General features: G+C 33.6%; 1 protein-coding gene across 3 annotated transcripts in view; it reads right to left on the bottom strand.

Moving 5' to 3' along the window:
- Window positions 1-9,914, bottom strand: part of MIM (P-loop containing nucleoside triphosphate hydrolases superfamily protein) — a 59,366-nt gene extending 49,452 nt beyond the window's left edge. For 2 of the 3 annotated variants that reach the window (XM_088211331.1, XM_088211332.1), the window contains exons 1-3: window positions 9,632-9,914; window positions 9,180-9,285; window positions 6,272-6,405 (exon numbers count right to left, since the gene is read on the bottom strand). In XM_088211331.1, coding sequence (XP_088067457.1) covers window positions 6,272-6,405; window positions 9,180-9,285; window positions 9,632-9,794 — 403 coding nt within the window. In that variant the 5' untranslated portion in view covers window positions 9,795-9,914. Of the gene's footprint in view, window positions 1-6,271; window positions 6,411-9,179; window positions 9,286-9,631 lie in introns of those variants that run through there. The other variant, XM_088211333.1, reaches the window with a different exon arrangement.
- Window positions 9,915-12,036: the final 2,122 nt, after the last annotated feature.

Genomic DNA, 12,036 nt, shown 5'->3' with positions numbered 1-12,036 from the left:
AAAGATTCTAATTCGTTTACTCAGCCAGGAATTGAGGGAACTTTAGGTCCTTGTGTGAATATTTCTAACTTAAAGTCCATAAGACATGGATCCAGGGTCCACAAAAATGCCGACTGCACCCTCTCAATTAGATTAGGCAGGAATACCAGAGGTCTTTTCCTGAAATTGCCTTTCCTAGAAAAAAAAAGATATTATTAAGGATGAGAAAGTTACAAATGTAACGACAGAAAATAAGAAATTTAGCAAGAGCCTTTTAAAAGCTCTAAAACCTGATAAAGTCACAACCAAATCCACTGAAGAACAGTATATTATTGCCCCCCAGTTCTTATGTGACATGGAAATAGCAGTATCTTGAAAATTTCTCATGGGCCTTGGACCATGAGGCAGCTAGAAATGTCATCCTCTCCCACAGATCTTCAGTCAAACAGGAACAATCTTAAAAAATCCATGATTTGTTCTAACCATAATGTCCACAGCCCCGTGAACAGAGCACCCTGTCAAAAAGGTTGAACTTCTCTCACCCCTTGATGTAGGACAAATGGGGCTGATTTTGTTACTTAAGAATTTGGGAATAAAGAACTTAAACATAACATTTCCTGTTTCTTAAACATCATGTCTAAAAAGTATTAAACATCAGATTTAAGAATTTGATTGCATTACACAACTAAATAACTAAGAAACTCTAAAAATATTATTGAATATTACGTAATAAACAAAATTACAAAGTTATTGATAATAATTTCTATATTTTCCTTAATAGAATTAAGATAAGAAATAGAAAATAGTGAAATTAAAAATATTATTAAGAATATTAACCCTAATATAAATAAAAAAATACTAATAAAAATAAAATACTAAATTACTAGAACTATAATAATACTCCTAAATATTACAGTAGTTTTACATTTAATAATTATAATTTTTAAACTACTTAAGAAATCTAATACTAGTCCATTCTGCACCATTCTCCTCTGCTTGGAGAAAACTCACCCACAAGTTTTAAAATGGCAAATGTGTGCTTTCGAGCTTCCCTATGAAAATTTAGAAGCCTTTATGTATAATTGTTCTCACCAATACCTAAAACAATTTTTTTTTTTAAATAAAAGTGTGAAATTGTATTGGTGTGAGGTGCTAAGAGAGCACCGCTTATGTACAAAATTTACATATCAATTAGCATACCTATAATAAACTCTAAATCATCAAAACTATTAAGGTTATGTGCTAAAATAGTAGAGCCAAAATAGTGAAACCAGTTATCCTTGATGGTTTCAAAATCTAATTCCATCCCCTCGAAAACCAGTTATTTCTTTCTTTCCAAATAAGCCAAAATATGGTAAGGGGAATGAGTCTAATTGATTTGTTGTTGCTGCTCAGTCCCTCCCAAGCCAGAAGCTCAGCATTGATCATATCAATCATAACCCAGGAGATGCCCAAAAGCTCTATTATCATGAACCATAGCTTGTAAGAAGTAGAACATTCCAGCAGTAGATGATTGCACGATTCCAGAGAGTTTTTACAGAGAAAACATCTGTTGACAGTAGTATAGCCTCTTTTCATCAAGTTATCTACAGTGAGAATTCTTTCTTTGGCAGCATCCCAAGCAAAACATGATATTCTAGGGAGAGCACCAGAGTTCCAGATGATTTTCGAGGGGAATTTATTATGTCCGTCAATGGTGTGGCCATCCAGATAATGGTAGAGAGAACTGACAGTGAATTGGCCGTTCTTCTTTAGGTTCCAATTGAGCTTGTTGTCATGATTTGGGAGCTGGATGTTTGCCAGAGTCAATACCTAAAACAATAGAAATGCAAAATTATTTAGGAGTGTTAAATCTTGGTGGGAGGATTAAATCAACATGATGACCAATTGGTATGTCAAATGCCATGTTGCATAGAACTTTCATAGACTTGATTCTCGAGAAAATATATTGAGCAATAAGAAAACATAGTGACTTTTTTTGCCCATCAATAGAGTTGACTCTTGGGAAAGATCTTGAGCAATAAGAAGACATAGTTCTTCCTGCTCTTCCACTTTGGAATCTGACAATATGCACCTTAACAAAAAAGAGGTACTTACTTGTTTACTAGGAGCTAAAACATCATCCTCAAAGGATACATAATTATCATCTTTTTCTTGCTCCTTTTCTTTTATTGCAACATGCAAATTATTCTTCGTTGGGCATTCGTAACTCATATACCTACTTTGTCCACATCCAAAGCGAACAACTTTCTTGCTTAAAGAAGGACCTTTGAAATTCTATATTGATCCATTCTTCAGCTACCTTTTGATTCAAATGTATTCTTAGGAGTGGATTCCATAACGGAAACGTAATAATTCTTGGGATGGGACATTTCAACTATTCTTCCACGTTAAGCACTTGGTAAGTTTGTGCTATAGTAGCAAGAAGTTGCCGAATTAACTTTCTTTTAATATCAACTTTTAGTCCTACCTTAAATCAAGATCTTGCTTGACTATTATCTTCAACCAATTGACTCCAAACTTTAAATTTTTCAAAGTTTTGTATGTACTCAGTTATTGATATATTGCTCTGGATTAAAATATAAGCTTAATCATGAAGTTTGCCAAAATAATTGGAAGGTAGATACTTTTCGCGAAGATTAGTTTTCATCTCATCCTATGTTTCAATTGTTGATTGTCTTTTTCTTGTTCTATTCTCATTAATAGCATACTACCATATTTTTGCAAATGCAACTAACATCATCTTAGCAAATTGAAGTCTTTGTGCATCCAACTTGTCATACTAGTTAAAGTATTCTTCCATTCAATTAAGTCAATCGAGGAAAGAAAAAAAAAAAATCAACGCCTCTTGTTCCATCAAAATCATGAGTTTCGACCTTCACCCTCTTAGCAGTTTTCTGGCATTATCTTCAACAGCAACTTGTAAAACTTGTACATTTTGTATTGGTGAATGTATGGTTAAATTGGAAACTTATCACGGGAGCCAAAACAAAACAGCTTGTGCAATGTCTACTCACAGTTGGCTGCTCATAGGCTGCATGTGCAGCCTTACAGCCACAGGACAATGGTGGCCGTTTGACAATCAACTCAACTTGAGGTTCTGGTCTCAAATCGGAGCACAATGGTGCAGAAGTTCAGATTTGCTAACGGCAGCAGCTGTAGGAGCTTGCACCGCAAGTGTGACAGTTTGCTATCTGGTGTTTCCACGACTTTACCACCCAGTCAATTCCGTTCCACTTAATCCCTATTTCATGGCCACATATTTTTCCGGCTAAGTAATGGGAAACCTTTCTCCTGTTACATGAATCTAATTTTCATTTCATCCGGGAAAAGCCATCTTTTTCTCAACAATGTCTTTGTCATTTGATCCAATAGCATTTCGTTAGATAGGAACAAATTTGATAAATATTATTAACTCTCGGATGGAGTATTAGAACGGAAAAATCCATTAGATAATGAACTATTGGTTCTAAGCCATCTCTGGCAATGAATCAACAATTCGAAGTGCTTTTCTTGCGTATTCTTGATAAACCAACGTTTATATATAGATGTAGGAAGATCCGTTCGGGAAGTAAGAAGCCCTTTTGACATCTCTTCATCTGCAAAGAATTCTCGATGTGAAAACACAGAGACAGAGCTTATCTTGGAATAGGAAAAAGAGTGGATCCACAGGGTCCCAAATGAATTGGCTTATTCGAAAAAAGCCTTGTTCTTTGGAAGATCTATCTCGTGTCTAGTACTGGATGGTTCCACTCTGCAAGAACTCCGAATCATTCACTTGAAGCTCATCCTTTTCAACATAAATGATTCGCTTGCCCCGAAATGACCTGGGCCGATAGGGAAATCCCAATTCATTAGGCCTTTCGATACAATCAAATAAAAAGCCCCAAAGGCGCCATATTCTAAGAGCCCAAACTATGTGATTGAATAAATCCTTCTCTATCTGTTGCGGGTCGAGAACTCCTCCTTCCCCTTCTTCAAACTCCGATTCGTATTTTTCATAGAGAAATCTCTGATCAATGATAGAAGAAGATCCATTTTGCATCATTTATAGGGGATTCCTTGGTTCGGACCGAAGAAGCAATGTCACTCAATCATTATCAAACTGACTGCAATCTTTTTCTGTCCGTGAGGATCCCACCAGAGCGCCTTCTACTTCTAATAGGCCATGAACTAGATCAGAATCATTCTCAACGAATCCATAAGAAGTGATCCCATTTTTTTCATCGGGTCTAGGTAGAAACCAGAGGTCTTGAGCAACCGATCCGGCAGAACAACTCAAAAGATAAAGAAGTATCGTTAATTTCTTCATGCTTGTTCCAAGTTCGAAATACCATTTGTACAAATAAGAATCCCCTTCGTTACATGATTTCTTCTTCATATAAATAGATATAGGATCTATGGGGCAATTACTTAGAAGTACATTTTGTGTAACAGCCCTTCCTATCTAATAGAAAAGGATCTCATGATCCTGAACCGATCTTACCTGCGATCGCAAATCCCAAGTTTGTCTATGAAGAGTAGATCTAATTGTATTAGTATCTATAACTGATTTCTTCTGTGTAATACTAATCGATAGGGCCTCATTGGCAAGTGCTACAAGATCTCGTGCATTAGAACCCATGGTTATGGACTCGAATCCATTAGTACGGAACATTTTTTTTTTCCAAGTGAAATCCCCTAGTATATGAAAGAGTGAAAAAGTGCTTTCGTTGTTACGGAATATGAAGCCTTCGTATCTTAATACATGTATTTAATTTATTCGGGGCTATTAGAGCGGGATCCACTTTTTTAGGAATATGAGTCGAAGCAATAACAAGAATATTTCTAGTGGAACATCTTTCACAATCCCTGGAGAGAGAATTCACTAATAGACCGAGGGATAAGTAATTCGACTCATTTCTTGGTCAAAGTTTCCTGATCCTAGAATGATTCTTTTTCCGATTAGGATCCTTGATCCTAGGCTGATTTAGGCTAATTTGATTAGATTTTTTCCTAAAATATCTCTTATATTTTCTCCTATATTTTCTCCTATATTTTCTCCTCTATTAATGTATAAAAACAGTACACAGACTAAACCAAGAAACACATATCAAAAAAAATTTATTCAATCACTCTGATTTCATTTGATATCACATTTAAGAAGTTTTGTACATTATATTTAAGAATTTAGTTGCATCATACAACCAAAAAATTGAAAAACTCTTAAAATATTATTGAATACTTGAACAATATGATAAGTGAATTACAAAACTGTTTATAATAACTTCTAAGTAAACTTTCCTAAACAGAATTGAATTGACAAATAATAAACTAATAGAATTAGAAATATTAATTCTAATACAAATATGAAATATACTAATAAGAATAAAATTCTAATTTAGTAAAATTATAATAATACTCCTCAATAATATAGATTCCTAACTAGTACAATAGTTGTACATTTTTTTTTTGTAAATGGATGGTATCCCCTTGGTGTCTTATCTTAATATACTTATCAGACTTTTTATCTCAAAAGAAAAAAAAATAATCGTTTTACATTTAATATAATTACAATTTTTAAACTATTTAAGAAATCTAAGGCTAACCTACTAGGCGTTACTCCTTCCCCATAAAGATTCGAACTCATATACATTCTAAAGGAGAAATGACCCAAACCAATCTAAACATATCAAACAACCTCATCTACAACTTCCAAACCCAATCGCTGAAAGGATAAATGAGTGTGTGTCTCGCCTTTCCTGCGACACATAACACAAAAGTCCAGTGAAAAAGCTTGATCAGGTCTGAGAATTTACAGCAACCCATTAATATTGAGCTTGTTTAGCCTAAACGCCTTCACCTTTTAAGGGACTTCAGTTTTCCAAATACATCGACAAAAAGAACTTAGTAACAGATAAGGCTTGTTTATGTGATCAAAATAGGATTTAAACGTGCATAATCCCGAGGGGTCTAAGGTCCAAATCCTGTTATGGGGCTGCTGGGTATAGTGGAGTTATTCCAACAAACTTAATAGGGTTATGTTGTTAGTCTCCTGATCTGTTAGGCTTTTGCAAAGTGAAGTTCTCAAGCAACAGCTCTGCCTATATGACATACAAAATTGGAAGTAGAAGCATTCTGGCTTAATGAAGTAATACACCTGACCCAAACCATACTAAATTCCTCTTAAATCTTCTATTTTCTCAACCACCTCCTTAAGATTCTAAATAAAGAGATGTAATACAAGGGGATTCTAGACATACAACTCTAAGATGTGGAGGCAAAAATGTAACTAAAGTAGATGACTTTAAACCTCGGTAATCCTTGAGAACTGTTGAACTAGTTGAGTCGGTAATCCTTCGCTCGAGAATTATTACATCACCATATATTTCTGGCTTAAAAGCATCTTCTCCTTGATTTTTAATTTCCACATGAACAAGTGCATAGCTGCAAAAGAAAAGGAGAGAACCTAAGATTAGTATCTCATATACAAAACTGTGTAAATCACGAAAATATATATTCAAGAAAAAATAAAATGATACCCAAACCCTCTAGGGCCAAAATTAGCATTTTTAATTCACAATAAGAGTTTCCTAAATATAAATGACAAAAAAGTAATGCCCAAATTATAAATTAAAGAATTAGAAAACTGATATACAAATATAAGTTACAACATTCTTACATTTTCTAGCTGAAAAAAATGCATAAGTTTAATTTGCAAAGCACTAAAAGGATGCTAACTATTAGCAAGCAAGAGTGCTTTAAGAGCACCTTCTTTCAAAGAAAAAGAAGTATTATTAAAGAGAGGAGAAATACTCCAGAGGAAGGCTAGTCTTCTTCCAACAAAACCAAAATGAAAATAACCAAAAGATAAAAGATAAACAGTACAATTCAAAACAGAATAACAAGACATTCTCTATGCAACTAGACAAAGGAAAATTCTTGAAGAGCCCATACACCATAATCCAAGGAGAAGCAAAAAACGCATCCTGTCCAAAAGAAACATGAAAGGCGAGAAATAATTCTTCAGGATTCTAGCATTTTTCTCCACCCACAAAACCCATAACCCAACAAATAAAGCCTCTTACCTCAGCAATGTATCTTCCTTTCTCTTACCCAATACCACAAAGTGAAGAAGAAAAACCAAAGGAAACACCAATCGTATCAACTAACAAGTCATATTACAATAGTAAAAAAGATGACTATTAGACCCCACAACTCTAAAACATGAGCCACACACGCCCTTGGACACAAAGTACAATTCAGCGCATGAGCTTGGAGCAAAACATTAGTATTCGACCTATTTAGAACCGCAGTTCAAACAAAACCTTAGCCTTTGAAAGAGCAGTATACTTCTTTAGTAAGTATTGTGATTATGAATTAAGAAATTTAAGAATGATTTACAAGTAAATATAGGCAAGGATCCAAAAACCAAACTCCACAATCAGTCCGAAAGAAAAAACATTAGAATTGAGAAGAAAAATTAAAGTTTAGCAGCTTCACATTCATTGGAATTTCAAAGTAAAAAGGTTCCAGAACCATTGAACATCATATTGGAGAGTGAAAGACGAGAAATGAGTGTTGTCACATTGTTACAGATTTTTCTTTTTTTGAAATAACACATCGTTACAGATTGTAAAGGCTGGGGAAACGCCTGGGCAAAGGTATGTTATCAAACTAAGGATCCTCTCAATGCAGAACTTGCAAGTTATCATCCACCCTCAAACTGATTAGAGAGAGAAAAAAAAAAGGAGTGCTAAAGATTAGAAATAGAAGAGCGATTTCTAGAAAATATATCTCCCAAGACTTGTAAATCCTCATTACTAGAAACAGGATGGCTCTTGATTGTAATACTACGAGTCTAAAGCCAATTATATGTAATCTGGTGCAAATGGAAGTAAACCCTTCAATAGCCCCTATGGCTCTTTTCCCTCCAAATCACCAAACAAACAGCCAAAAGAGTGCGAGAGAAGACTCTTTACCATCTCTCCAAGGCTCATATACCAGCCCCAATCAACCTTTTACTTGAGACAGACCTGCTGCAAACTATCTTGATACAACATAAATGGGGAAATTTCCAACAAAAGACAGTTCCCATGACCCACAAAAGAAAGTGGCCAATAGACTTTTCAGCCTACTTTTTAAAAAAAAGATGCAAAATATGATTCTCATTCTCTTCTTCAAAATCTATGAAGTTAAAATTCTTTTGTACAACATAGCTTCCCGGGCAATGAAAGACAATAATACAGGACCAAGCAAAGGGTGAAGAAGACCACAAATAACTGCAATACTTATGGGAAACACACAATCAAATAAAGAAATTTCACTTAGAAGTCAAGACACCACAAAGATATTGAGGTAGGAGATAAATTAGTAAATCGAAGTAACTTTATGTAAGTAATTCTTGGAAAAGAAAGAAAATATGCTAGTGATTGTGAGATAATCCAAGACCTTAGTCTGGATTAAGGTATTTGGATTAAAAGCTCTAGTAGCACGAAAAAGGGTAAGATTTTGAAGTTTTTAGCTCTGTTTATTGTTTTTTCAATAATGTAATATTCTATTACCTATTTACCCTCATTCTTTTCTGAAATACACTAAATACTTGTTTAGAGACCTTTGGTTCCAGAACTTATGCATTATGATCAAAAGTCATTGTCTCCCAAGAGAATACAACCTTTGGGTTTATAATAAAGGAAATGCTAGCCTAAAAGTCAACCTAAAAGCTGAAGGCACCCAAGCAATTTTTTAGAACAATAACCATAAGCCAATAGCTACCAGCAGTGCTCTTATTATTTCAGAAGTCCAAATTTGATAATATGTTTATGCAAAGACAAAATGGGATTCCAAATAATAAATAATTTAGCTAAGCCATCAGGTAATAAACAGATTATTCTAAATTACACTGCCTTTTTTGCGACCAATTACACTGCCTTTAAGATCACATGTTTAAGTAATGATATGCCGCTATGTAATTCCAATGTCTAACATGCACATGAATTTTACAAAAAGTAACGTCGCTCTCTTATAAATGGAAAAGCAATTTATTATTATCAGTAGGTTCATGCTGATTCAATATACTCCAAAAAAAAATCAAATGAAAATGAAAATTCATTTTCTTTTGTTGAACAAAGTCAACAATTCTCAAATGCAACAATAAATTTAACAAGAAAAACTATAAATTCGACCGTGACCAAAAAGGAAAAGACCCAAATCCCACAAACCTGCAACCAGTTTTTATAAAATCCTTCAATGTAGATGCTCTTTGAGTCCCTTTAGCTCGGCATCCAAATGCGATACATAAAGCAGTCAGTATTGCGCTCTTACCGCCTGGAACAACAAAAAATAGACATCTGGTAAATGGCACAAAATTCATTGTATCAACTAGACCCACCACCAAAAAGAACATAAGCGAATGAAAAATTCCCGCATATAAACTTGCTAATCAGCCATTGACTCCCTACATAGACTTCAAAAGTCCAATTAGATAAAGATACGCGCACGCAAAGCCATCAATATCAGTTAAATACGGTAAGAGCATACACATCGTAACAAAAAGAAGGCACAACCAGAAAATAATTTACTGGTAAAACGTGTAAATCCATAAAGCAACGATAAGCAAACTCAACTAATAATAAGAGAAACAAAGACAAAGAGAGAAGCGAGGGGGACGTACTTCCATTTTGACCAGTGATGAAATTCACCCATTCGCCGAGCTCAATCCGGAGGTTACTGTGGCACATGAAGTTCTCCATTCGAATCCTGAGAATAGTACCTGCACCGGATCGCGAGGAACCGTGAATGCGATTGGGTAGAACCCCGGAATCGCCCATTGCCATGCCAAGAATTTCTCTCTCGAAAGCCCTAGGATTTGTCAGAGGGCAAAGAAAGAGTGTGCTTCTGGCGGGAACCAAGGAAACGCAAGTGTCACTGACTCAAATGACACGCGCGGAACTGTTCGTTTGATTTTTAAGGGCCATGCCCGTTCTCATTATATTACAAAGCGGCAGCTCAATGGATTCGAATGGGCTGAAAATGGGTTAGATAACGTCATCTTATATATTCCAATGGGCTGAAAATGGGTTAGATAACGTCATCTTATATATATATATATATATGTGTGTGTGTACATATTACCTCGAGCCATCTCAGCATATAATAATAAGATTTTTTCATTTATATAATATTTTCATTTAGTTATATATAAAAATCTACATTCAAGTTTTTAGTCATTAATATGTGCGTTGTATATAATATATTTAATTATAAGAATTTTAATTATTAAAATAAATTTTTAAGATTAATGATATCTTAATTATAAAAATTTAATAATATACGAATTTATGATCATTAATACATGCCTTGTATGTTATATATTTAATCATAAGATGGTTAATAATTATCAACATAAATCTTTGAAAATAAGTATTGTTTTAATTTATATATAATATTCTTATTTATTTAAAATACGTACTAAAATTTATAATAATTATTATATATATTTTATATGATAATTTTATTTATTATTTATAATTTATTTTAATAAATATTATTTTAGTTAGATAAATTATATGAAATAATGGTAATAATACATATGTAGGTGTCAAATTTTGTTTCTAAAAGAAATTCTTGTATAACCATTACTGATCTGCAAAACACACACAAAAGAAACATAAAAATCAAATAAAGAAGGTAACATGAGTGAGTGGTGAAAGAAAACCTCTCTATAATTTTCAGGAAGTGAGGATTTTATTTTTTTCTTAATGATTCTAACTCTGCACAAGTTATATACTTATACTTGAGGTTTTCTTAAAAGTATAATATTCTTACACCATAATTACAAGGTAACGTTTCCTAAATATGTATACACATATTTACATTCTTTTTTAAGTAAGCTTTTATTCAACAAAAATTTCTACAAATACTTTCTTCTTTATGATGGATCACATATATTTACATTCTTCTTTAGGTTTGATCGCATTTGCTTCTGGTCAGGCTTTTCTCTTCAGTTTGTTGTGCTCTGTTTTTTTTTTTTTTCAAGTTGCTGACTTATGGTTTTTCCTTATGGGCTTCTCAACACGAGCTCTTCATATTTTCTACTCCCATCTCGACAATATGCATAAGCAGCAATCTGTTCTCCAATAATTTAGTAAAAATATCAGCTACCTCGAAGTTACTGCTCATATTTTTAGTTGTAATACTTTCATCTTGTACTTTTTTTGCACCAAATGAAAAATCTATTTCTACATATTTAGTTATCTCACAGGAAAATAGATTGTTAGTTATATCGATAGTTGTTTTATTAGCGTATGGTACTACAACTGGTTCTTTATAATCAATTTTGAATTTGTTTAAGAGATACCTTATCTTAACTCACAACAGGTGCTCATCATAATTCTCTATTCTGCCTCAACTGATGATCGAGAGACTGTGTACTGCTTCTTTAATTTTTAACTAATTAGTGATGCTCCAAGGAATACACAGTACCCTGTCATTGATCTTTGCGTGCCCTAGCATGCTCCCCAATCGTTATTACATAAAGTATTAAGTTGCATATTAATCCCAAAAGGATATAATAATCCTTGAACTAGAGCCTTCTTGATGTGTCTCAATACTTTGTTTGCGACATTCATGTGTTTATTTGTTGATTGCTCAATATATTGACTTAAGAGTTGTGCTAAGTATGATAAGTCAGGTATTGTGATAGTCAAGTGTATTGGTCTTCCCTCATTTTTTTATAGACCGTCAGATCTAAAATTAATTTCTCATTCCATTTTAAAAGCTTGAAAATTTGATTAAGTGGCATTATAAATGTCGTATCACCCATAACTACAACATTTTTAAGCAGGTCCAATGCATACTTTTGTTGAAAAATATATATTCCTGGTCTAGATTGCACAATTTTCCAAGCCTAAGAAATATTTTAGATTCCTCAAGTCTTTGATCTTGAATTGTCCGTCCATACCTACCTTCAATTTTTTAATTTGACCCAAATTATTTCTTGCCACAGTAATATCATCTATATACACAACACCACTATAAATTCATTTTTTTTATATCCTTACAAACATGCTATAATCT

Source organism: Carica papaya, chromosome 9, assembly GCF_054855325.1.
Source record: "Carica papaya isolate Zhongbai chromosome 9, ASM5485532v1, whole genome shotgun sequence".
NCBI classification, from domain to species: Eukaryota; Viridiplantae; Streptophyta; class Magnoliopsida; order Brassicales; family Caricaceae; genus Carica; species Carica papaya.
This window is presented reverse-complemented; position numbering and strand designations above follow the sequence as displayed.